Raw genomic sequence first — 25,619 nt, 5'->3', positions numbered from 1 at the left:
CCTCCAACTGAGGACCGGGCCCACAATCCAGGTGTGTGCCCTGACTGGGAATTAAACCGGGGACCTTTTGATTCACAGGCCGTCACTCAATTCACTGAGCCACAGCAGCCAGGGCTACTCCCCAAGATTTCTGAAGTGACATAAATTATAGAAGCCCAAAGGGCTGTGAAGGGCATCTGTTCCATGAGTTCTCAGAGGATAAGGGACTTGCAGGTCTCTCTGGGTTGCTGGTAGAGCTGGCACAGAGCAAGGCTGCCTGGAAGTTACAGGGAGTGAGTGCTCAGAACAGCAGGGTAGCCCGCACTTACCTTCCAAAGAATGGATTCCCTGCTCCTTGGCAGTCTTGTAAACACTGCTGAAATTATCCCCAAGGTTTGGGTCAGCACCAGCAGCAAGCAGGACCTGCACCACACTTGAAGAAATCAGAAAGACAGAGGTGTCAGCAGCAGGGAAGGCTTAGGAAGTAGACACCCAGATTCTGAAGCATGTTTGAGGACTGGATGTGCCTCTACTCATAGGTGGTACCGTGGAAAGAACATTAACTCTGCAAGTGTCAAAGGCAGAAGTAGAAAAGCTGGGTCTGAAACTTCCTGGCTGAGAGTAAGTTTCTGGACAAGTATCTAAGACGTCTCTAAGGCTCAGTTTCCATAACTACAAATGACAGTGTTTATTCAACAATTATTTATCCAGTGCTATGTTCTAGTCACTATTGTAGGTGCCAGGGTCTATGCCCTCATGGAGTTCACAGTCTTCTGGAAAGGACAACAACTTAACACAAAATTACAGTGAAGTGTGATAAAAGACTATGATGAAGGAAGTACCATTTTCAGTGGGAAACTGAGAGGACATCAAGAAGGGCCTTCCAGTGGTATTTAAGGTACTGAAAACTTGAAGGCTGAATAGCCAGATCTGGGATGGTAAAGTGGGAGGACCCAATGCATCTACAAATCCCAGAGGAAAAAGAATACAGTGCTTCACTTAAAGAAAGCAGAGTTGGAGAACAGAGTGTACGGGGAGACCACTGGGAGATGAGGTAGGCCACTGAAGGGCTTAAAGGGGAAGTGACAACATAGGCTTTTCCTTCCCACTTCAAAAGATACACATATTTAAAAAAATAAAACTATATTGAAATATTAAATTAAAAATGAAAGTCTCCCCTTACATTTGTTTTCTTAATCTAAGTTCCGATGGTAACCACTATTTATAGTTTGGTGTGTTTCCTTCCAAGCCTTTGCTTTTGGAATCACTCCAGTGGCTGCGTGAAAGTGGACTGGAGGGAGTGGGACCAGAGGCAGGGGCCTCCACAGGTTGTTGTGAGGTTGTATCAGGTAAATTTATAAAGCACGAAGCACAGTGCTTGACCCAGGGAGTGTTCGGTGTGTTAGCTTCCCTTCTATTACGTAGGGATATTTCTTATTTCCTAAGAATAATATTTCTTCTTTCCTAATACATATTCTTCCTAAGAAGAATATTTCTTCTTTCCTAATAAAAAAGGGTTCGTGTTCACTATAGGAACTTCAGAAATGTACATAATCAAGAAGAAAACATCCTTCCAGCTTTTCCAATTTTTATATATTTTGTTTTTTTTTACAAAATGAGACCATACATAAGCCCTACATAAACATACATACACACATACCTTTCATGTTTTAAATATCTATCACATTATTTTTAGTGACTGCACAGTATTCCACTATAGACTACTCTTTACTCAGCCAATCTTGTACTGTACAACAATTAGATTATTTTTAAATATTTCAATTACACACTATCTCTGATTATTTCCTTTGCATAAATTCCTAGGATATGAAGTTCATGGTCAAAAGTATAAGCATTTTTAAGAGTTTTAATAAGTATTACTAAATCACCTTTAGTAAGATTGTACCAATTTTTAGTCTCACTAGTAAAGGATGAAGGAGAGTAACTGCTGTGCTTTCCTTTCACCAAAATAGTGTTTTCTTTTTCATAATGTGTTAAGCTGATAACACAGAAAATGAAATTACATTGCTGTTTCAAATTGCATTTCTCTGATTTCTAGTGAAGTTGAACTTATATTTTTTAATATTTTAAAGTATATTTTATTGATTATGCTTAACAGTTGTCCCATTTTTTCCCTCCCCTTTATACCCCCTCTGCCCTGAACCCCATCCTTCCTCCAGCCTTCCACCCCCTTAGTTCACGTCCATGGGTCGTACATACAAGTTCTTCAGCTCCTCCCTTTCCTGTACTATTCTTAACATGCCCCTGTCTATTTTGTGCCTGTGAATTATGCTTCTTATTCCCTGTACCTTTTCTCCCTTCTTCCTCCCTACTCATAACCCTCCATGTGGTCTCCATTTCTGTGATTCTGTTCCTGTTCTACTTGTTTGCTTAGTTCATTTTTATTTTTTAGGTTCAGATGTTGATAGTTCAGTTTGTCACTTTACTGTTCATATTCTTTATCTCTTCTTTTCCTTAGATAAGTCCCTTTAACATTTCATATAATAAGAGCTTGGTGATGATGAACTCCTTTAACTTGACCTTATCAGGAAGCACTTTATCTGCCCTTTCATTCTAAATGAAAGCTTTGCTGCATAGAATAATCTTGGATGTAGTCCTTGCCTCTCATGTCTTTGAACACTTTTTTCTAGCCCCTTCTTGCCTGTAAAGTTTCTTTTGAGAAATCAGCTGATAGCCTTACAGGAACGCCTTTGTAGGTAACTGTCTCCTTTTTTCTTACTGCGTTTAAGATTCTCTATCTTTAATCATGGTTAGTTTAATTAGGATGTGCATTTGGTGTGTTCCTCTTTGAGTCCAACTTCTTTGGGACTCTCTGAGCTTCCTATACTTGTATGTCTATGTTCTCCACCAGACTGGGTAAGTTTTCTTTGTTTTTTCAAATGAGTTTTCAATTTCTTGCTCTTCCTCTTTTCCTTCTGGTACCCCTATGATTCAGATGTTGGAATATTTAAAGTTGTCCCTTTAGGTTCCTAAGCCTCTCCTCCTTTTTTGGAATTGTTTCTTCATTCTGTTCCAGATGAATGTTTATTTCTTCCTTTTGTTCCAAATCATTGAATTGAGTCCTGGTTTCTTTCCCTTCACTGTGGGTTCCCTGTATATTTTGCTTTATTTCTTTTGCATAGCCTTCACTGCTTCCTTTATTTTGTGGCCACAATCAATTCTGTCAGCACCCTGATTATCAGTGTTTTGAATTCTGCATTGATAAGTTAGCTACCTCCTCACTGCTTTGTTCTTTTTCTGGAGTTTTGATTTGTTCTTTCATTTGGACCATACTTCTTTGTCTCGGTGCACCTTTTACATTGTAAGGGGCGGAGCCTTAGGTATTCACCAGGGTGGGGTAACCCACTTTGCTGCGCTGTGGTGCTGCATGTGGGGAAGAGGTCAGAGAGGGAACAATGCTACTTGCTTAGCTTTTGCTCCACTTGCAAGAGACTGGCAGTTTCTCCTGCTGCCACAACCCCCACAGATTTTAACAGCCAGCGGTTCTGAGGCTTTATTTTGCCCACACTGGAACCCTGGGTTTCTCGGTCTGTTTCACTCCTTAGTTGTTCCTCCTGGTTTATCAGCATGCAAATGTGGGACTGCCCAGTCCGAGAGCTGCTGCCTTGACATGTGTCCTCTCCACCTGGGCTGCCCGTCTCCTCCCCTCCTACTGGTCTGGATGAATATTTCTTCATTTACTCCTTGGTTGTCAGAATTCCATACAGTTCGATTTTCTGGCATTTCTGGTTGTTTTTTTATTTTTAAATTGGTTGTTGCCTTCTTTCAGTTGTGTGAGGAGGCGAAGTGTACTTACCTACACCTCCGTCTTAGCCAGAACTCCTCTAGCGAGGTTGGACTTAAAAAAAAAAATGTTTCAAAAAGAAAAAAAAATGTTTAGCAGTCAGTTGAGTTTCTTTTTTCACAAATCCCTTACTCATGTCCTTTGTTTTTTTCTCTGAATATGTTAATCTTCTGCTTAATGACTTCCAATACTGTTAATGCTTCCGATGATGTAAATAACAAGAATTTAAAAAAAATTATTGTCTAACTGTTAAAAAGCACAAATATAGTCTTTCTGTTTTTCTTCTGTTAGTTTTTTTAACATTTGTAACCAGCAGTGTTGATTGTTTCCCCTGTACCACCTGGTTTGAATTTCATTTCCTTCAACTCAATTATTGGCTCAATTATTTGCTGAGTGGATGAATGAATTTCAATAATACCCATTCACACAAACACACAGTCCTCACCAGTAAGTCAAAGAAGCAGAATCCATCTCCCACAGAGTTGAAGTTCTTTAACATCTGATCTAACACAGTCAGGTGAGTCTCCCGTGTCTATTCACCTTCCCTAAACGGATCTTCTGGCAGGAAGTGGACTGCTGTCACAGGTAATTTATTCAAGATATGGATTAAGATCCCAAAGAGAAATGAAAAGGTCCTCTAAGCAGCTAAAATCCATGTTAAAGCCTATATATTTAATTCATAACAGAGTCTGTCAGGTTCTCAAAAGAGGGTACAAAAGGGTGATTATAGATGGGCAAACTAACTGAAGGTAGTGAGGAATAATATATGACAAAAAGGTAGTATAGAGAGTTTAAGTACATTGGTTTTAAAATCTGGGACAATCTAAGCATCAAGGTGAATAATGACAGCTATGGATTATAACCATGGAGTAAAATAAGATTCCACAAGTCTGTATTGAAAATAAATTAATAAGTCACAATGGAGAAGGGGAATCTCTTCCTTACTGTAGAATGACAAGTAATAAAATGTAGAAAGAAGAATGAAACTAGAAAATCATCATTTTGCAATGTCATAATTGTCAGGGATAATAAGAGTATCTGGTTCACATGGCTATTAATGTATGTAAAGTACTTAGAACAGTGACTGACCTATAGTAAGTGCTCAACAAACATTAATTATCATTTCTCTGTTCCTGACCCTGTGGTTAGGCTGCGGGGAAGTCAAGAGAAGTATGAACTGAGACACTTAAATTAGGAAGACAGCATGCCATTTTGTAAACAGCACAGTGAGACCTGGGTCCAAATCAAAGCTCTACCATGTACTGACAATGATTTTAGACAACACGGGGTACCTTTGAGACTCCATTTTCTTGCCAGAATAATGGGGGTTACCATCTGGTTATGAGATAAGTATGGTTATGAGATAAGTATGTAAAACTCCACAGTGCCTGAGACACAGATGGAGTTCCACAACTATGAGCTCTTATCCCTTTGTCCATATAATCCTAGTGATAATAACATGAGTCTGGGTCAAAGTACACATCAGATTTGTACTTGATCACTTCCAGAACTCATGCTGGCATATTCCTATATTCAGAAGGCAGCTCTTCTATATTCTGAACAAGTTAGCTTGCTTTTAAAGTCTAAGAGAGAAGGGTTTGTCGATCTAAACTCAAAGGGACATAATTTGGTTAATCCTCGGATGTTATATCCAATCACTATTCAATTATGTCCCCTTCCATGGCAGGCTGTCCCTCCAGGCAACTAGTGTCACTAACTATGGTACCTGGGCCTCTCTAGGTTCATGAGTATTGATTCTATCTGTCTAATTTGCAGGCTGCAAGACGTGTCCAAGCAACCAAGTATGCTGCCCTTGGCCCCAGAGGGCAGACAGTGGTCTGGCAGGATGGGGAGAGGAGAGTGACTAGACTCAGGCCTGGAGCTGCTAAACCCATAGCAGTAAATTGCCCAAATGGGCAATTCACTTCACAAACTTGAAGGCCAAAGAGGGCAAGCATCTAGGCTAGTGACTCAATCTGCAACCTCAGAGAAGACTCCTTCCACTTTTAATAAAAATGCAAAAGGCAGCAGCCCCACTGTGGGATATAGCTAGAACTAATGGAACCACGGCTGCTCAGTGGCCAAGAACGGCACCAAGCACCTCAGCAGATAGCTAATAGGCTTCACACTTAACAGCCATCATGTACATTCAACCCAGAGCTCCATGAGGATCAGGCCCTTCTGGGAGAAATCAGCCCAATCAGACTGGAGGGCTATATGACTATGGTTAGCTTTGGTGACCAAGATAACTTCGTGGACCTGTGGGCTGCATCAGGGCAGAACCAGAGTAGGAGACTGGCCAGGTGAGAGAAAGCAGAGTGCCAAGAAGTCCATAATCAAAATAGAACCAAGGGGCCAAAGACTGCGAGGCAGAGAGTCAGAAACCAAATCAGATGGCAAGGACTAGAGGCTGAGGCAGAACAGCAGACCACAAATGAAGCAAGCAGCCAAAAACCAAGGAATACTGTGGTACCAGAGGGCAAGGCAAAAGAAACAGTAACTAGGAAGAGCAGTGAAGAGACTGAAAAATGAAGTGATTTCTGCCTCTCTGAAATTTTTTGCTTAAGTAGAAACAATCACCAAATTTAGAACTGCTTTTGGGGAAGGTGACTTCCATTGGGAGATGGTAAGGTGGTACACCTGGCTGACAAGGGGAGTGCAGGCTCCACCCTGAAATCAGAATCTGAAAGCAAAGGGAGCAGGCACGACTACTCAAGGTGATTCACCAGAGGCCAACTGCAGCCTCCTCTCTGCCCGGTGGGCATGTCAGCTGCCATTTTGTAGTTTAGGCATCACTGCCTTAAACTGAAGTAGCTGGAACCAAATGGGCTGTGGTGTATGGGCTAGGCCTTCGTGGTCTTAACAGCTGGATTAAAGTGGGGCAGAAGACACCACGAAAAACATATCCACTCAAAGTAACTACACTGACTACTCCACCCATGTTTACTGGGCAAAGGCTTAAGAATATCGACAACTCTCCCAGCCAGCTCAGGATGCAGCCTCGGGTGTTCTGTGGAAAGATATGCCTACCAATGCCAATATCAACCTCGAAAGCTAGAGATCATCTCCAGATGCACTATTTCCCTTTCTAACTGGGGGAGTCAGAAAATGTCCGTAGCCCAAGAGAATGGGGTTTGTCCTTTAGTGACTTGACATCCTGTGTGCCCATCAGATTTTATCCTGTTCTTAGGTCGCCCCCAAGTGAATGGATGCACCAAAAGGATGGGCCTTGCAAACACTGAAGGTGAAGTTTGTGAGCGACAGCATCAAGCTGACAGAGGAGCAGCAAGAGGACAAAGCTAGCCATGCTGGTTAGGGGGCAGGCAGGCCTGAAAGCCTGGCGAATCAGAAATGGTCAGGTCTTGAAAGTTGGCCAGAGGCAGACAGGAGAATACAGGTCCAGAGCCCTAGACCTCAGCAAGTTACACGTGTGAGCAGAAACAGTAAGCTTTGGCTAGGAGCTATTTTCTCTCTGCCATGTTTCTACTGCCTGCTGGGACAGCATCTATTTTCTCAAGGTACAGAATGCTGGCTAAGTAAGAGGAAGACAGTAGTCTAATAACAAAAGCTAACATTTGTGTATATTTCTTCATGCCAGGTGCTATTTTAAATACTATGTATATTCCAACACGATAAATCTTTGCAACAACCCTATCAGGTATATCACACATAAAAAAAGCTGAGGCACTGAGGGGTTAAGTAAGTTGTCCAAGATCATTCAGCTGTAAGGCGTCCTGGGCAGCCTAGCTACAGGGTCCACATCCTTATCACTCTGGTCTACTGCCTCTCACTCCCCAATATTGACTCCAAGGTAGTTAAATGTCTCTAGGAGCACTTTGTCTCATCTCAGTTTTTAGCAGCCCAACAGAAAAACAAGGCAAGGATATAAATAGTCAATTCCTACAGGAGGAAACAAATAAAAATATTATTAAGTATATAAAGAGATACCCTCAAGCTCATTTGTTATTAGAAAATTGCAGATTAAAACGCGGTATCACTTTAAACTCAACATGTAACCGAAAGTTAGAAAGCTAAAAAATGCCAAGTGTAGGTCAGGACATGGGGTTCTGTGACACTTCATGCACTGTCCAGGGAGAGACTGGTGCAGCCAGTCTGGAAGCCAATCTTATAATACTTTGTCAAATTAAAGTACCTTACCCTCTGGCCCAGCACTTCTGCTCCTGAGTACAGATACCCTAGAGAAACTCTTATACAGGTCCATGAAGGGCAACACCAGGCACTCATCACAGCGTTCTGTGCTCGTAGGGAGTTGCAGACAACCAATCCACATCACTGGGGAACGGGTACATTAAATGTGGTAGACACACACCGTGAAACACGATGAAGCTGGATGTATGTGCAGAAACAGGCTGGATACATGTACAAAAACACGGACAGGTGATTTTTAAAAGGGGTTATTCCCCTATTAGTCATTAACTGAATCTGACAATTTGTTCCAAAAGTTTATTCCTTCAGAGTCTCACAATGGCAGAACTCCTGATTCCTATGCCCATAGTGATCATGGGGAACGAAGAATTAAGGACTCGCCCTGGCTGGTGTAACTCAGTGGATTGAGCTTGGGCTGTGAACCAAAGGGTTGCCGGTTCGATTCCCAGTCAGAGCACATGCCTGGGTTGCAGGCCAGGTCCCCAGTGGGGGCCGTGTGAGAGGCAACCACACATTGATGTTTCTCTCCATCTCTTTCTCCCTCCCTTCTCCTCTCTCTAAAAAAATAAAATCTTAAAAAAAAAGAATTAAGGACCCAGTGAAAACAATGAACTCCCTGAGCTCTAGTTGCCAAGTATGACACTTCTCCTGCTGATAGTGTCCCCTTGCTTCAACTGACTAGTCCTCATTCACCTGCAGGGCTCCTTTTCAGTGACCCTGAAATCAACTCAACTGAGCCTTCGGTCTTCTGGTCTGGACGCATGCCCTCCTCTTTTGTTTGCACAGAACCCAGTGTGCACCCCCACGGCAGCTGACCCTCATCACTGTGTAGCACCACTGCCTGTTTACTTTTATTTGCCTCTCTCGCCAGGCTACGGGGCAAGGGCCATGTCTCGATTTTCTTTCCCAACTCCTTGATCAGTGCCTGAATCACTATAAGTGGTCAATGGATGTTTTCTGAATGAGTGCATGAACAAATGAATGAAGGAAGGATAAATAAATCATCAACTTATTTAGTGGGAGGTGGGGGAGAAAGGTGAAAGGCAATGGTCTCAACCCTACCCAGTCCTCTCCCACCAAAATAGGCCACAGGCTTAGCTGTGGAAAACCTCTGTACTCTTCTCTCGAGTACCAGCCCATCCTGGGCTATAGGCAATTCTCAGACAAAGCAGAAGAAAGGAACATGATGTGGCCCCTATATGGCAGTTCCTAGGACTCATGAAAACTCCCTTTGAAGCCACAGCTCCCACGAGGCCTGTTTTAACTGGCTGATCAGGTTGTATAATTAGACTACAGGTGGGAATGCATGTAGGAAGGTTGGCTCACACTGACTTTGATGAGCTCCCACTTTCAGGGCAGTGGGATGTCACAGTGCATGGGAAGACAGTTACATCAATTGATGTTAAGGTTTTCTGCTCTCAGTGGCCGGAGGAGCTTGGGGTCGTCATATTGTTTATGAAAGAGTGAGGAAATCTGTGGTGTGAGCTGAGGCCTATCCTGGGTGAGGCGCATGTCAAAGACTGCTGGTGAGCAGCTGGAGCTGGTGAAGCAAGAAGGGCAGTGATCCCCGTTCCAGGTCGGCCCCGCACGAAGTTGAGCTTCAAGAGAAGCTCCGCCCCTCCCTCTACCCCCAACATCCAAAGCACAGGGTCACTGTGATGAGTATCATGCATCCCAAAGAGAAGACAAAAAGTTGACCTTTGTATTCTTAACCAATGCACACCTCAATGAGGGGAGGAAGCAAAGAGGTCACAGCTCAGGAGGTCTGCTGGAAAGTCAAATGAGCTGTGTCTCATTTGGTCTACTGGCTGGTCAGGAAAGCAGGGTGGCCAGACTGAAGGTAAATGGCATGTATTGTTACCTCGAGAGATCCTGTGGCATGCGGGCATAAGCTGGGGGTAAAAAGGGAAGGAAAAACAGTTTCCTTTTTAAAGCCAGCTTCCTCAGGCAACTAAAGATTAAGGTGGAAAGCACAGTATCTGCATAGACAAAGTAGCCACAGTGTGTTAAGCATTTATATTCACTATTTCAGATCTGTAGAACCATTTGCAATGAGGTACTAGTCTAATTTTATAAATGAATAAACTGAGGCTCAGCAAGACAATATGATTTTCCCATGTGTGTACATTCAATAAGCACAGGAACCAAGATCCAAACTCAAGTCTGTCTGGGGCCAAACCTATTGCACATTCCCCTAAAGAACACTGGTTCTCATCCATTCAATCATCCATTAGTCTGCCATGCTATTCCTTAGTTACTGAGCCTCTACTATGCACTAGGAACAGGGATATTTTCAGATGGTCGTTAAAGTAAAGCAGATCACAGCAGCTAGCTGGGACGAGAAGTCCAATTCAGACGGAAAAGGGTCGACATCAATGGTAGGCCCAGACAGGATTAGATAATCTGGGGCAAGGGTCAAGAAAGGCATGGCACAGTGAGCAGAGGGCCATGAAATCAAGACCACCCATCGCAAGACTTACAGGACAACCCAGGTTGTGCCCTCCACTTCCTTAGCCTCTTCCTCAATACCTTTCCATGTCATTCAATCTGTGGTTCCATAATATATGGCCCCCGAACCCATGGGCCGATATGGTTAAGCCCTGATTATTAGGGATTCTTACCACAGTATGGGCCCAGACCAGGCTCTCTCTCAGAAAATGATCCATGAGTATAATGGGGCTGGTTTATCTCTTGAGACTTTGAACAAAAATAATAATAAGAAAACCAAATGAGCACCCTACACTGAGATAAAGGCTATCATTATTCCCATTTTACAGCTGAGGAAACTGAGCTAGTAAGTGGTAGAACTATATTTTAAACTCAGGCAGTCTCCTTTCAGAGCCCTTGTTACTTATTACAGGGTCCGGCAGAAGTAACACCATTGCGTGGGGTTGGTAGGGTTTGTGAATGTCCCGAAAGAGACGGGAAACAATTTGAACATTTCATCTAAAATGTCATACGGTGTGCTTGAGTGATATTATGTTACAGAACTGTTTAGGATTTTGTAATGAAAGATTTCTATATAATAAAAGGGGGAGTTATTTGTGCTGAACTCTGTATGTTACACACAACTAGATGATGTGGTCCCCAAAGCAGGGGCTGTGTCTGACCGTCTGTTTCCTCACACGCAGGGTCTAGTACAGGCCAGTAAATATGTGTTGGATCAATTCACTGCTGTGGCCTTCACACTGCACTGTTAACACACACACTGAGTTTTCTGTTAGCTCCTGGGCTTTATTTGCTAGTATTGCTAAGTTGGGTCTCTCAATGTGAATTTTAGAGTTGGTTCTTGGTTTTAATTGCAGACTAAAACACTCATCTCTGTTCATTTTTATCACCACCGATTTAACCATTGCTTTAGTCCACTGACTTCTTTTCTCATGTCCCCAATTCTTTAACCCAAGATAATTGCTACCTTGTAGGCTTCATTTAATCTGCCAATTTGACAGGCATTTAACCATGGTCTCACTGGAATCAGTGATATAACTACTGAATAGGACAGAGCCCCGTGGCTCTGATGTCTTTGAAGAAGTACAGGAGTGGACCACATCACAGTCCCTAGAAATGAAACACTCCTCCCTAAGCTGCCGAACTGGGTGAGCATTGGATGCTCTCCTGGTCCCAACTGATGCTCACCATGGAGACAGCACTGAACACAGAACCCCAAGACAGGATACAGCATTGGAGGAGGGGGGGGCACCCTGACACTGTCATGTTAGGCAAATGAGCTGGCACTGCTTTCCAGAGAGCAGTGTCTTGAGTTGCCTGAGGTCAAGGCATGCGCCTGCCAAACTAGAATCGGGTGCCTGTTGGAATTGGAATATCATTACTACGAAACAGGATTATCTTGAGCAATGATTCCAAATGGGATTAGAAATGACTCTTTGTTACTCAGAGATAATCAGCCACAGCAGCCGCAGTGGGTGGGAGAAATGTCAAACTTGGCACACTTTTCTGGGGGGCATGGTACTGGCACTCTGGGCACCTGGCCAGCACCCTCACCCACCCTTCCTTGCTGGGAAATAGTGGGCACTGTCTTATACTGGGCAGGTGGCCACCCGGGACAAGAGCCAGTGCTCATCAAAGTGCCCTGCTCTGGGTCCCTTGTTCTAGGCCCAGCTTCTCAGATAAAGAGGACTGGAAAAAGAATCTCAAAGCCTTCCTGCAGTGATGATGATGATGCTAGTGATGATACTCATATTTAATACTCATAATTCATAATAATGGTGATAATTATTATTGAGGGACTACCACTACTACTATACTACTACTAACTAAAGTAACAAACCCTTATCAAGTGACTACTACGTGGCAAGCATTGTTCTGGCCATTTTACATGTATTTCCACATTTATCCATCAAAATAGCCTTTTGAGGTAATCTGCTTATTATCTCCATTTGATGATTGAGTAAACCACCACAGATAAGTAAAAGAACATGCCCAGGCACAGAACTAGTAGGAGGAAGATCTGAACCCAGGCAATCTGGCTCCAGAGCCCACGACATGCTGGACTGCCACAGCCGGAGAGGGTCACGGTCAATGTCGGGCAAGGCCTTTCCTTCACATTCTCTGACCGGACCCCGCCAGTTCTTCCACTGGCTCCGGCAGATCCCTACTTTTTTTACCTTTGTAATCAACGCTCACAGTGGCCCAACTTCTAGAAACGCTGTCCTTACCCTCCACCTTTAACAATCAAAATCTTATGGAAAAATGGGGGGAAAATCCATTTTTCAAGACCCACTTGTGTGGAAGGGCCTCCTTTCATGATTCCCCCGGCAATCTAGGTGGGTTCTCTGGAGTATGGACCACATTCTGCCTCATGTAAAGTGAGACTCATTTTATCCTTGTTCTGTCAGTTTTTTGGGGACAAGGTTTGTCTGTTTTTATGTCTCATAAACTTCCAACACATAGCTGTTCACTGAGAAACTCTGACTGAGATGATCTGACTCCTGGTCCCAGCAACCTTTGGTCCATCCCACGGCCTAGCTCCCTGCCCCCTCCCTCCACAGGTGGTGCAGGCCAGTGAAAAGGATAAGGGCTCGGGGTTTAGAGACCTGGATTCAAATGCTGGCTCCCTCCTTCATTTACTAGACAAACCTGGATATCTCTGAGCTTCATTTTCCCTGTCTGTAAATAGGGATCATAATCCCTCCCTTTTAGGATTGCAGTGAGGAATAGCGCCAACACAGGAAGTGATCAACAACGGGCCTGGCACGCAGAGAGCACCCAATCAACCCCAGCCATCATCATTACTACCATCAGGTAATTAGACAGCACAGAGCCCAGCCTCCTCAGGCTGAAGGAAGCCCCACTCTGCGGCACGCAGCCAGGCCAAAAGTAGGCTGGGGACCGGGGTAAGAGGCTGTAGGCCTCTAAGGTGGGAGAAACCGCCGTGTGGTCAGGGCCCCTAAGAACCTGCACTGAAACACAGGTGCACAGGTGCTCTACCTGCTTTGTCTCTGGCCAGCAGCAAGGAAGATGAGCGTCCTGGGGAGGCTGCCCTGGTCCAGCTGCAAGAGCAGCACCGGCTCTTTGCTCTAAGAACACCTGTGGAGTTGTCAGCCCCACAAAGAAAGGCCTGTAGAACCTCTTCCGCAGGATAGCAGTCTGGCTTGGGATGCTGGTTTCTTAAAGATAGGGTTTAATGCCCTCCTCTCCTTAGTAAGGTGGGGGGGGAGGAAATAAGCAAATGCTAAAAATAAATGACTGCTGTGAGAGGGAATTAAATGGTCTTCAGCCAAGGATGGCGGCATTTTAAAATTAACAAAGCCCAGGTACCACATCCAGGAAGGCCTTGGCAAATGCGTGTCATCCACTCATTAGCTCAGCTCCTCAGGGACCCTGGCCAAGCAGGGAAGGCAGTGCCGGGAAGCAGTCCTTACGATGCTGATGAAATGCACTCCGGGAGAAATGACAGAGGAGGGAGGGAGACTCTTGTGGGGAATTTCAAACAGTTCTCTGGAACTTTGTGCTCTGCCTCACGGTCTCACTTTCTCTGAGGCAGCGCTTTTAAAGCAACCAGCAAGCCCAAGTGGACTGAAATCTGGATCTATCATCACCATCCCATTCTTTTGGCATGTTTGGTTCCCGAAGCACCACAGTGGCCGCACTAGTTAGGTGGTCTCCCTGCCTGGCAGTCCAGGGACAAGGAACCCAAGTAGGATGTGGGACAGGAGGCAACCCCCAGTCCTGTACCCTGCACATTCTCTGTGCTGTAAAGAATCACGTGACACCGTGAATTTATATGTGCCTACACTACACCACATGTACAGTGAATTTATCGTTATTCAGCAGTAATTATACTTCATGACACCAAGAATCATAAATTTACAAATCTTCATTCTTTTCTTAGTGATCAGAATATACAGTGCTCTAATGTGAGATACCATCAACAATAAGAATTCAAAACATTCTAGGTGATCCTAAACAACAGAATTCACTTTGGTACTACAACAGGAATTCTCAGTATGCCATTAGTCACAACTAGTAAAGAAAATTAGGGATGATGACCTCTTAAAAAGTTTTTTGTAAGTATCAATTATGCACAGTAAAATTCACCCTTTTAAGATGCACAAGTTGATGAGTTTTGATTGGATAGCCAAAATCATAATCAAGACTTAGAATATCTCAATCACCCCAAAAGCTCCTTTGAGCCCTACCTCCCAATCCTAAACTCTAGCAGCCACTAACCTAATTTCTGTCCCTACACTACTGCCTCTTCCAGGCTGTTATATAAATGACATTATATAGTAGGTAGCTGTTTGTATCTGGCTTTAACTTAGCATAAGGCTTTTAAGCTTTGTCTCTGTGTTGAATGTATGAATAGTCTTTTTTTATTGCTGTGTGGTGGTCCACTGTATGGACGTACCATCATCTGTCTACTCGCCAGCTGATTGACATTTGAGTGATTTCTAGTTTTTGGTGATTTTGAATAAAGCTCTTTTAAATATTTACATACAGGTCTTTTTACAGATGTAAGTTTTTATTCCTTGTGAGCAAATACCTAGGAGTTGGTATTATTGGGTAAATATGTTTTACCTTTTTTTAAAAGATTTTATTTATTTATTTTTAGAGGGTAAGGGAAGGAGAGAGGGAGAGAAATATCAATGTATGGTTGCCTCTCATGCGTCCTCTGCTGGGAACTGGCCTGCTACCCAGGCATGTGCCCTGACTGGGAATCGAACCGCGATACTCTGGTTCGCAGGCCTGTGCTCAATCCACTGAGCTACACCAGCCAGGTGTTTTACCTTTATAAGAAGCTGTCAAAGTGTTTTCCAAAGTGGCTATACCAACATGCACCCCTATGGCAATGACAACAATTATTCTGTAACTCTGTCAGCACTTTGTATTGTCTGTTTTTCTAAATTTTAGCCAATGTAGTTAATAGATATGTAGTGCTACCTTATTATGATTTTAATTTACATTTTGATAAATGACTAATGCTGAGTATCTTTTCATGTACTTATCTACTATCCATCTCTTTTTTGGTTATATCTGCTCAAATCTTTTGCCCATTTTTAAAAAATTAAGTTGTTTGCCCTTTCCTTATTGATTTATAAGAATTCTTTAGATCTTCTGCATACTATTCCTTTTCAGACGTGTTTTGACAGCTTCTTTTTTTTTTTGAGGAATTAGAAATTATAAGGACCTAAATGATACTGTTTTTCTTTTAAACCACTATCCCCCACACAAACACTGATGAAGGTAACCACTGATGAAAGACTTAAATTTACAATTTACAAATACCTAAGTGCGACTAGAGAGAAGATTCAGCAGTATTTGGTACCTGCTAAAATTCCTAACACTATTTTTACCTCCACTGTAAACGCCCAACCAACACTAGGATTTAAAAAGGAAGCTACATCTGGAGAAATGGCTGTCTTACAAACAGCTTTTGGCCCCCCAGACTCTGCACCTCCCAAAGCCCTGTTCTGGTTCGCCAGGCTCTTGGAATGGTCAACAGTCGTCACACTCCATTGCTGGCCATTGTCTACTGGGAAAGGTAGGAGGCTCCAAATCCATCCTTCAGTGAAAGAGCAAACAGTGGGGCCTGTGGCTGCTTGGACATCAAAGTTGAGCAAACGAGCCTGGCAGGCCCGGCCTCTCCGCCTACATATCCTGCAAATGCCATATGAAGGAGCTTCCCTGAGGGGGTCACGACTTGCAGCTTGTCATAGCACACATCAAAGTTTGCACCACACACGAACTGGGTGCATGGGTTCGAATCAAGTCACCCAATAGCGGATACTCAGCCATTGTGTCCAGTTTTAATCCTGTGTTTTCTCAAGTAATTAAGCCTTCTTGCTTATGAACTTGTGACTAAGTAAAGCATCACTGAGAGGTTGTAACATCAAAGTGCCTTCCACCGTCTGTCCATGTTTGGTAAAATTGGATTTCTTTCCCTTCTTGAAGAAAAACTAATTGAATTTAGCTGAAGTCTGGGTATATTTGCACGAGCCAGTGAAGGCTATGCCAAGTCACAGTGCTCATCCTGGGACCCCGTGCGTTAGCCTTTAGCTAGCCCGGGTCAGAGCCCAACACAGAACGAGGCGCCCAGACTCAGGCTAAATAAGTGCCTGTGGCATAAGGCTCGTGGAGGGCTCCCGGAGAGAGGGGGCGGCCCCCAGTAACTGCTCCTCAGGCCAAGACTACACCCCAGCTGTCACTAGAGCTGGCAAAAGAATTTTACTAGTACAATGTTGGTTAATCTCTGGCAGAAAGGCTACCGAGAGCAATGGTTATCACATCACTCAAGTCCTTGATGTCAGCGGTCTACGTAAGCTTCGTAAGGCAAAGGCTGTGATGACGATTATCTGCATTTCTTCACAGCCTGGCACCTCAGCACCTGGCACAGTAGAGTTTGAAAAATGTTTGCTGGACACATGAAATGATAGTAGAAAGAATGTCAGAACAAAGCTCCCCTCTCCTGAAGAAACAAAACTCTGTATCCCTTGTCTGCCATTCTCATTGGGGAATTTCAATCTGAATTAATACTTCATTTACTACCCGATTTACAGTGAGTGCAACACGATCCCATTTATGTGAGGTTATACACATACACACAGAAGGACTGGTCTCTAGATAGAGGGAATTCAGTTCCCTGCTACTTTCTTCTCTATATTATTTTTATAAAAACAATAAACCTATTTTTGGAAAAGAAAATCTCTGGTTCAATCCTGATATAATTATCTTTCCTTTTACCAATATGGTTTCTGATTTTGATCCAGTTTTAACTCTCCTGCGTACATACGTATTTGTATTTTAATTTACGTCACCTCAAATCCTTTTTGGAACTAAAAGGAAGACATAAATTATGAATTTAGCTCTCATACAGACTTTAAAAATGTTTGTTCTATAGCACCATATTTCTTATTCAAAATTAAAGAAAATAGTACTATCTTTACCCTTCAAAATTAAATAATAAATACATACATAAATAAAAGTTCACATGGAGTTAGTCTCCTTAAAAACAGATACTATTTTGCTATACGTTAGTTAGTTAGGATCTAACTAACGCATTAAGCAAGTGCTCACCAAAGGCGGTTGAGGGGGAAACGATGGGGCTACTCTCAGGATCTCTCCTTTGATCCCTGACTGTCAGCATCTACGGGAGATGAAGGTTCTCTGCTTTCAGCCTTCAACCAAGCGGTGCTACCCCTCTACCTTCCCTTCATCCAACTCCAATTAAAAGGTGGTGGCATTTCAGGCCTGGCCAGTATGACACCAGAGGGTCTGGTGACCCATGAGAATTAGCGCACCTCTCACACGGAGAACCTTCCTGCCAGACTGTGCTGACAAGGATGCGGTAGTTCTTTGGGACTGCTCCCAGGGCGCCTTACCCTGGGTCCGCTCACCCTGACTGAGGTACTCTGGAGATTCCCCTTTACCAGACTCTACGTTTCCTTCTCCCCCCACATTACGTCTTACCTTCTAATATATTATATAATTACTTAGTTTCTGGTTTACTATATATTTTTTAAAGATTTTATTTTTAGAGAGAGGGAGAGGGAAGGAAAGGGAAGGAGAAAGAAAGGAAGAGAAATATCAATGTGTTGTTGCCCCTTGCATGCATCCCCTACTGGGGACCTGGCTGGCAACCCAGGCCTGTGCCCCGACCGGGAATCAAACCGATGACCCTTTGGTTCACAGGCTGGCAACTCAATCCACTGAGCCACACCAGCCAGGGCCTGTGATTTACTATATTTTTTTATTGTCTGTCTCTGCCTCTCTTTACTCGGGGACTACCATCTGTATAGAAATAAGCTCTATGAGGGTGGGGATCTTTGTCAAGAACAGTGCCTGGCAAATAGTAGGTGCCTCCCAAAATCTGTGATGTGAATAAATACACCAACCTGAGAGTATGCTATTTTCACTAGAAGTGTTTTCCCTGGGTACTTGAAGAAAGAGAAGGACACAAAATGGATGCTTAGTACACCAATAATTAGTCCTAGGAACCAAAGCAAATAAATATAAGCTAACACTCTCACTTTGCTCAACAAGCATCACTGATTTGCTAATGGCTCTGGATAAAGACAGGCAATCAGTTAAACTAACAACTCATTAGATTCAGAGAGCTATCTGCTCACTGATTGGCAGGAGTCTTAGGTATAGTGTTATTTCCACTTGTCTCAGTACTGAAAATACACTACACATAAGGCCACCTTTCCCTACCCCCTTTTCTCAACCACTGTCTATCTCTTGGAGACATCTGTAAGCTGGGAAAGAAGACTGGTGGGTAGGGTGGAAGTAGGGGTGGGTAGATTATTAGTGGTAGAACAAACACGTACACTTGTGCATAGAGAGATCTAACGTGAGCAGCAGAGAATAACTTACCATCTGCAACCTGTAGCACGTGTATTATCTCATTTCATTTTCACAAGCATATAGACAGAACCCACTCTGCTGCCAAATTCAGTCCTCTTATACCCTCTGCTTTGAAAATATCCTGTCCACACTGCTCTGACATCGCTGACTTCACTATACTCTCACTATACCCTCCTTTCTTTTCCACATTAGGCCACGAGCTCCTAGGGTCTCTCATTCCCCAATGATTAGCAGAGTCTGGTTCAGAATAAATATTTACCAAATGTTTGCAGATAATTAATTTCAGCTGGAGAAATGGTGTCCAAAGAATTCTGAAACTCAACTAAGGGTCAGAACCAGAACTAGACTCCAGGTCTCTCAACTAAAAAGTCCATTTACATCAATTTTTTCTTGTAAAGACTAAGTGCTTGCCCCTGGCTGGGTAGCTTAGCTGGTCCGAATGCCGTCCCAGGACACCAAGGTTGCAGGTGTGATCTGTGGTCAGGGCATGTACAAGAAGCAACCAATGAATGCATAAATAGGTGGAACAACAGACTGATGTTTCTCTCTTTCTCTGTCTTCTCTCTCTGGAATATCAATCAATTAAAACAAACAAACAAAAACCAAAAACCTAAGTGCTAGAAGCTAAAGAGGCAAATAAGGAAATGGAGTGCTGAGAACAAGTTCACGATAGAAGAGCAGAGAAGAGAGACTTATCTCAAGTACAGCTAAGTCTCTCAGGCAGTCTGAGGCAGTGCCGCCCCTATATTCTAAAATCCCTGTATGTGGGTGTCCATCACATTTATGATCCTTCCAAAGGTGGCTAGGACTGGCAGATAAAAGCCTCGAAAATCTGCTTGAAGGGAAAATTTAAATTGGTACATCCTGCTATAAATTTCAGTGGCTACTACTAAAGTGGCCAGTCTGTTTCCTTCTAATGCATTTCTTTTTCCTCTTAGTCGATTCTTTTGCACAATCACAGCATCCAGCACTAGCTTGGGATCTGGCAGAGGGAGGCAGCTGTAAAACACACAAACTTTGTAGGCAGTGAGACCAGGTCCTAAATTCTGTGTGTGTGACCTTAGACAAATCGTTTTATCTTGTTGGTTGTCAGTTGTCTCACCTGCAAAGTGAGAATAACAACATATATGTTGTGGGTGGTTGTGAAAATTAGCAATAACTCTTACATGAAGTGGACTGCTTTGATGGTTACACAACAGCTACACCCTAAGGAAATAGGTGAGCAGGTAGAAAAAGAGCAGGGCCCCCACCGGAAGAACAGGAATGTGCCCACCTTCCCTTATTCCCATCAGAACCTCCAAAGAAAGAGCCCAGAGGAGCCCTTGCTGGGGACAGTGACTGCAGACTCCTCAACACACATAGATGGTGGGTCATGAAAACATGAAGGTAACTCACACAAGTACACTTAATCACTTAAGACAGGCTTTCAAACATTTCATTGCTTCGAGCCCTGGCTGGTAGAGCTCAGTGGATTGAGCGCGGGCCTGTGAACCAGACAATCACGGTTCAATTCCCAGTCAGGGCACATTCCCAGGGGCCAGTTCCCAGCAGGGGATGTACAAGAAGCAACCATACATTGATGTTTCTCTTCCTCTCTCCTTCCCTTCCCCTCTAAAGATAAATGAATAAAATATTTAAAAAAAAACAAAAAATGAACAAACAAAAAAACATTTCATTGCTTCAATAATTCAAATCACTTGCCCAAGGTCACAAAGCCAGTGAATGATGGAGCTGAGACCCACAGCTCCATCCCTTTCCACATCTCCTATACTTTCCCCTGCACTGGGTACAGACCAGTACCTTAGGCTGACTTCATCTCCCTGCTTCTGGAGAAGACAACAGAGCAACGGGCAAGGGTGGGGGAGGACTCAGGAATGTGATCTGAAGAGATCTGGCTAAGGGAGCCCTGTGTGGAAGGAGATCTCTCACCTGCAGTTTCGGCTGATGGCTGCCACCATAAGTGCTGTCCAGCCAAGCTTGTGCCTTGCATTAACATCTGCACCATCCGCCAAAAGCCTAGAAGACAGAGGACTATTTTCAGTGTACAGCTTATCACGGACCTAGGAGTGGAAGAAGAAAGACAGTCAACAAACTGTGAGGCTGGATGACCCTGGATATAGGTAAAGGCCTTTGAGAACTAAACGCCCATCCCAGCATCTCTGGCCAGGCTCCCCCAGCCCAGGTTTCCCCTATTTCTCTCCCTCCTTCCCTTAAATGAGTCTGCCCTTGCTCTTATCCTCCTGGCCTTGTGAGGAAAAAATGTGCCCTCCCCATCTAATTACCCTGACACTCCTAATCCCTGTCAGGAGTGCTCCCGCCTCTGCTGCCTATTCTAACCCCACTCTCGTGCCTTGGGATGCAATCCTGGCTTGAGGAGTCTCCCTGAGAAGGCTTCCCTGACTTACCCAGTCCACAGAGCTCTCTTCCTTCCTTAGACTTTCCCTGTTCTTAGCACCAAATGCCCAGGGACACTTTTTTCCCCCCAGGGACACTTTTTTTAAAAAGATTTTTTATTTATCTATTTTGAGAGAAAGGGGAGTGGAGGGAGGAAGAGAAACAGTGCTAGGCTGCCTCTCACACCGGGTCCATAACCCAGGCATGTGTGCCTCAAGCAGGAACCGAAGTGGTGACCCTTCATTTTGCTGGCCAGCACTTAATCCACCGAGGCACACCAGCCAGGGCCCAGGGACACTTCTTCTCCAGGTAGCTCCTGCTCTATAAAAGGATCACACTCTTCAAGTTTATCTGTATGGGGGCTCTTTGAAAACTGGAAATCTTTTAATGCAGGGAAAGATGGAAACAACGTTAGAAATTCAGAATTGGGTCTCTACAAGAGTCCACGTGGGCCTATTTGACTCTATATGCCAATGCCTGGCATGCTGTGGGGGCGCAGTAGTTGTTGGATAGATGAACAAAGACAGGGTTTTAAGTATACCACTAAAGGCCTGAATTCTGGGTCCTGGGAAGAGGGCCAGACAATGTGGAAGTGAATAGAGAGAAGAGGAGTAAATAAAATGAACTCTTATACTCAGCACCTACTACAGTAAGCAGAAACTGCCCTCAGAACTTCACATACATGCTCTCATTTACTCTTTGCACAAACTTACGGAGCTGATACTTCTTTTCGTAGATGAGGTAACAGGCTCAGTGAGGTGAAATGACGTGCTGAAGGTCACAAACTTGTAGAGGCAACACAGTGACTGGAACCCAGGTGGGTAAGGCTCTACAGCCTGAATCCTCACCTGGTCATCCTTCCTCTGGGCTAAACATGGTTCCATGTCACATGGAAGACAAAAGACTACACTGACTTTGCAACTCCACAATATGTGCTGGTCCTGGGCCAAACCCTAGGATGGGGGTGAGGAGACTGCATGGGGTCTACCCTGGCAAAGTATATAATTTGATTGCGGGGAAGGACTGAGCAGAGTAGGAACCAAAGTCTGTAGCGTTTGGCTTCCCACCAGAAATGCTGTAGAAGGCCAAGAGAGGAGGAGACCAAAAGTTAAGAGTGATTGTTCAGACAGAAGTGAAGCCATCTGTCTGAACAAAAGAGGTCTGCTTATGAGGAATGGCGGTGGCGGGGGGCGGGTATTTGAGGAAACTGGGAGGGTATCTAGTCTTCAGTGGGTTCTAGATGAAAGGGTATCAGCAGAAAGCCCAGACACTTGGGGATGTAGTAAATGCTCCTCTGGACCAAGCCAAATAAAACCTCTACCCTGTTTAATAAGTAAGCAGGTGACTTAAGGTTTGGGTGAAAAGACACAAAGCCTGATGGGGAGACAGACCAACAAGCACATACTGTCCTCGGATGAGTGCCCACCAAGGGAACCTAACCCGGTCTTAGTGACCCAGAGGTCTCTCTGAGAAGGTGATGATAGAGAGCCAGCCAGAAGAAAAGGGTGCAAGGGAGGGACAGGGGTGTTCCAGGCAGAGGTGAAGCCTCTCTCCCAGAGAAGACAGCATGGGGTATATGAGGACCTGCAAGAGGTTTGGCATGACTGGGGCACAAAATGTAAGAGGAGGGTGCCAGGAGCGGAGGCTGGGAAACCCTCGTCTCTTATGTCTAGTCTGGAGGATTTCTTCTGGGCCTCTTACCATGTACACTTCTTTTATGGAGGAACAATTCTGTATGGCCAAGAATGTTAAAGAAGCTAAAAAAAACCGGGGATGAATTTTCTATGAGACCCAAAAAATTGCTTTTTGCACAAAATCGTATCCTTAATTTACACACCTTCCCTTGTTTGCAGGCCAACTGGTGCTGTGGAGAGCACAGGGTTCTGAGAGCTAAGAGACTGGAGTCCTGACCCTAACTGTGACTCAGACAGATGGCCTCACTTCTCTGGTCCTCGTCCAGAAGTCTCGAATACCAGGACCAAAATCAGAGGTTTGTGAAGGGAAAGACTTGAACTGTACCTCGAAGGGGAACAGTTTAGAGACAAGGGAGGAAACGTAAGGCAGTGAAGACAAAAGGAACAGGATACTATTCAGAAGCAGGGAAGCAATGGGAAGGCATGTTCAGAGACCACGCAGATCCATCTGGGCCACAGTTGGCAGCAGAGGAGCACCTGCCGAGGTGTGCAGGGCCTATAGCAGAGTCTCAAAACCCTGGCTAGGAGGCCGAGACAGCGGGCATAAACTTTCTTTGAGCCGCGTGTTTCTTTAAGAGTATGATCTTAAAACTGATGACTCTCTCCAAAAAAGTACACAGGAGCACACATTCCCACCCCACCCTTTTGTTTTGTTTTGTTTTTACATACAATGCCCAGGGGTTCACAGGTCCTCATGACATCAACAGTGGACCCTAGGTTACAAACCCAATCTAAAGAGTTAGCAAATGCCTGGCATGCGTGCCAATGTCCTGCACCCCTGCCCCTAAGTCAGAAATCACAAATCTCTCCACACAGTTCTTTCCTGTGGAGCCTTTGAAAGAGCCTCAGAATCCACAACACTGGTTCCTCCTCCTCAACACTGGTTCCAATCGGCCACCACCAATCAACTGAAGTTGGCAGCAGAGAGGAAACCTATTTGCCTCAGACTCTCACCTCTTCACATTTGCCTATTATTCCTCAGACTCTCACCATAGGTGGTGGGGTGGCCAGTGAAGGTTTTGGGGCAAAAGAAATTACAAAATTAACCTAATAGCTTAAGCAGGCTAAATGTGAAAGGGGAGAGAGTAGGAAATGGGGACAAGGAGACCAGTTTGGAGACTGCTAGAATACAGACCTAAGGAGATGAACTGGGGCAGAGACATGAGAAAGCAGGGCACGGCTAGGGCAGCCAGAACTCATCATGCTTTCACTGGGTCAGTGGCCCATGCTCCCCTGCCTGGCTGAGCAGCACAGAGAATTTTGGAAGCAGCACTGCTGTACAGATAGTTGCCTCCTCCTCCTGCTCCTTGAAGGTTGAGTGTAGTATAACAAAAAGGATGAATGAAGGGCTTTGGTGTAAGGTTAGACCTGAATTCAAATTCTGGTCCAGCTGAGTAACCCCAAGCAAATCAGTTCTCTATGAGACTCAGTTTTCTTACCTATCAAATAGGGACGATAATCTCTAACTCACAGTGATTGCAGCCCAATGCCTGGCACACAGTAGGCACTCAATACAGGCGGCTGCAGCCCGCCGCCCTTCTCTACTTGTTCCCTCGGAGGGAACACACTGTTCTGGTCTCCAGCTGGTAATGGCAGGCTGGCCAATACCCAGGGGTTCTGAGACAGGGCCACCCAGGATCGCCTGGGTAATTCAGCCAGGCTGGCTCCAGGGACTCCTTTGTTCATTTATCTAACCAGTACATGCACTCACATACTCTGTGTCCAGCCACATGCTAGCTACTGACGAGGAGACAAGATAGAGGTTCTTACTTCCCAAGACCTAAGCCAACCAGCCTTTTCTTTTATCTACATATTTATTACTTCCCGCCCCCTCCCCTCCCACAAATAATTGTACTTTAAAGTACACTCATGCTGCTAAGCAGACAACAATTCCACTTTTTAAACTGCTGCATAATTCTCCATGGCACTTCCAACCAAACTTTCCCCCTCTGCTCTCCATCTCCTGACCAACAAGAGCAGCACTCAAAGGACATCCTCTTAGGTGTGCCCTTTGGCCCTGTGGGAGTATTTCCTGGACCATGTACCCAGAGTGAGATGCAGCTGTACGATTTACGTTACTTGATTTGACTAATAGTGCCAAGACCCCCTCCAGGGCAGCTGTTCCATGTGCCCTCCACCAGGAGGACCAGGGACTTCCCCGTGTACCAACCACCCTCAAGCGAACACTCAGCAATAGCCAGCCTCCTAACCACTGCAAGCCCAAGTGTAAAGGATCTCATAGTACTGTGTTAATTTGCATGTTTTTGATCACCAACAATTTTGAGCTACTTGTTATATGCACGTTAGCATTTTAGGGTCTCCTTTTCTGTACACTGCAGGGCTTTCTTTTAAGAGGAGAGACTGCTGGGAGAGAGGGCTTCTCCAACCTTGCTCATCTTTTCAACTAAGAGAGTAGAAAGAGCACAGGGCAGAGTCAGGAGACCTGGGTTCTAGTTCCAGTTCTGCCACCTCCCACTCTTACATCCCAGAGAAGGCATATTGTCTCTTCATAGGCCCATTAGGGTTTCAGGAGGTGACAGTGTAATCTGAGGGGAGGGCCCCACAAACCTGAAGGATAATTCCCAGGAGACAAATCTGTGTTCTGCAGTGAGACTCCGGCTCTTGAGCCAGCCCAGCTTTCCTACTGAGCACCATCTTTTGCAGTCTCTTGGAGCTTAGGTGTAACGGGAAAGGCAATGACCCTGGAGTCCCAAAGCTGGAGTTCACATTCTGGCCCTGTCACTTGCTAGCTGTGA

General features: G+C 44.5%; 1 protein-coding gene across 1 annotated transcript in view; it reads right to left on the bottom strand.

Moving 5' to 3' along the window:
* Positions 1 to 25,619, bottom strand: part of CLPB (ClpB family mitochondrial disaggregase) — a 147,308-nt gene that overhangs the window by 93,280 nt on the left and 28,409 nt on the right. The window contains exons 3-4 of the mRNA XM_037068592.1: positions 20,705 to 20,791; positions 309 to 412 (exon numbers count right to left, since the gene is read on the bottom strand). Of these exons, the coding sequence (XP_036924487.1) occupies positions 309 to 412; positions 20,705 to 20,791 (191 nt within the window). The remainder of the gene's footprint in view (positions 1 to 308; positions 413 to 20,704; positions 20,792 to 25,619) is intronic.

This window comes from Sturnira hondurensis, unplaced genomic scaffold, assembly GCF_014824575.4.
Source record: "Sturnira hondurensis isolate 20B ecotype Veracruz unplaced genomic scaffold, ASM1482457v3 Scaffold0017746, whole genome shotgun sequence".
Classification (NCBI taxonomy): domain Eukaryota; kingdom Metazoa; phylum Chordata; class Mammalia; order Chiroptera; family Phyllostomidae; genus Sturnira; species Sturnira hondurensis.
This window is presented reverse-complemented; position numbering and strand designations above follow the sequence as displayed.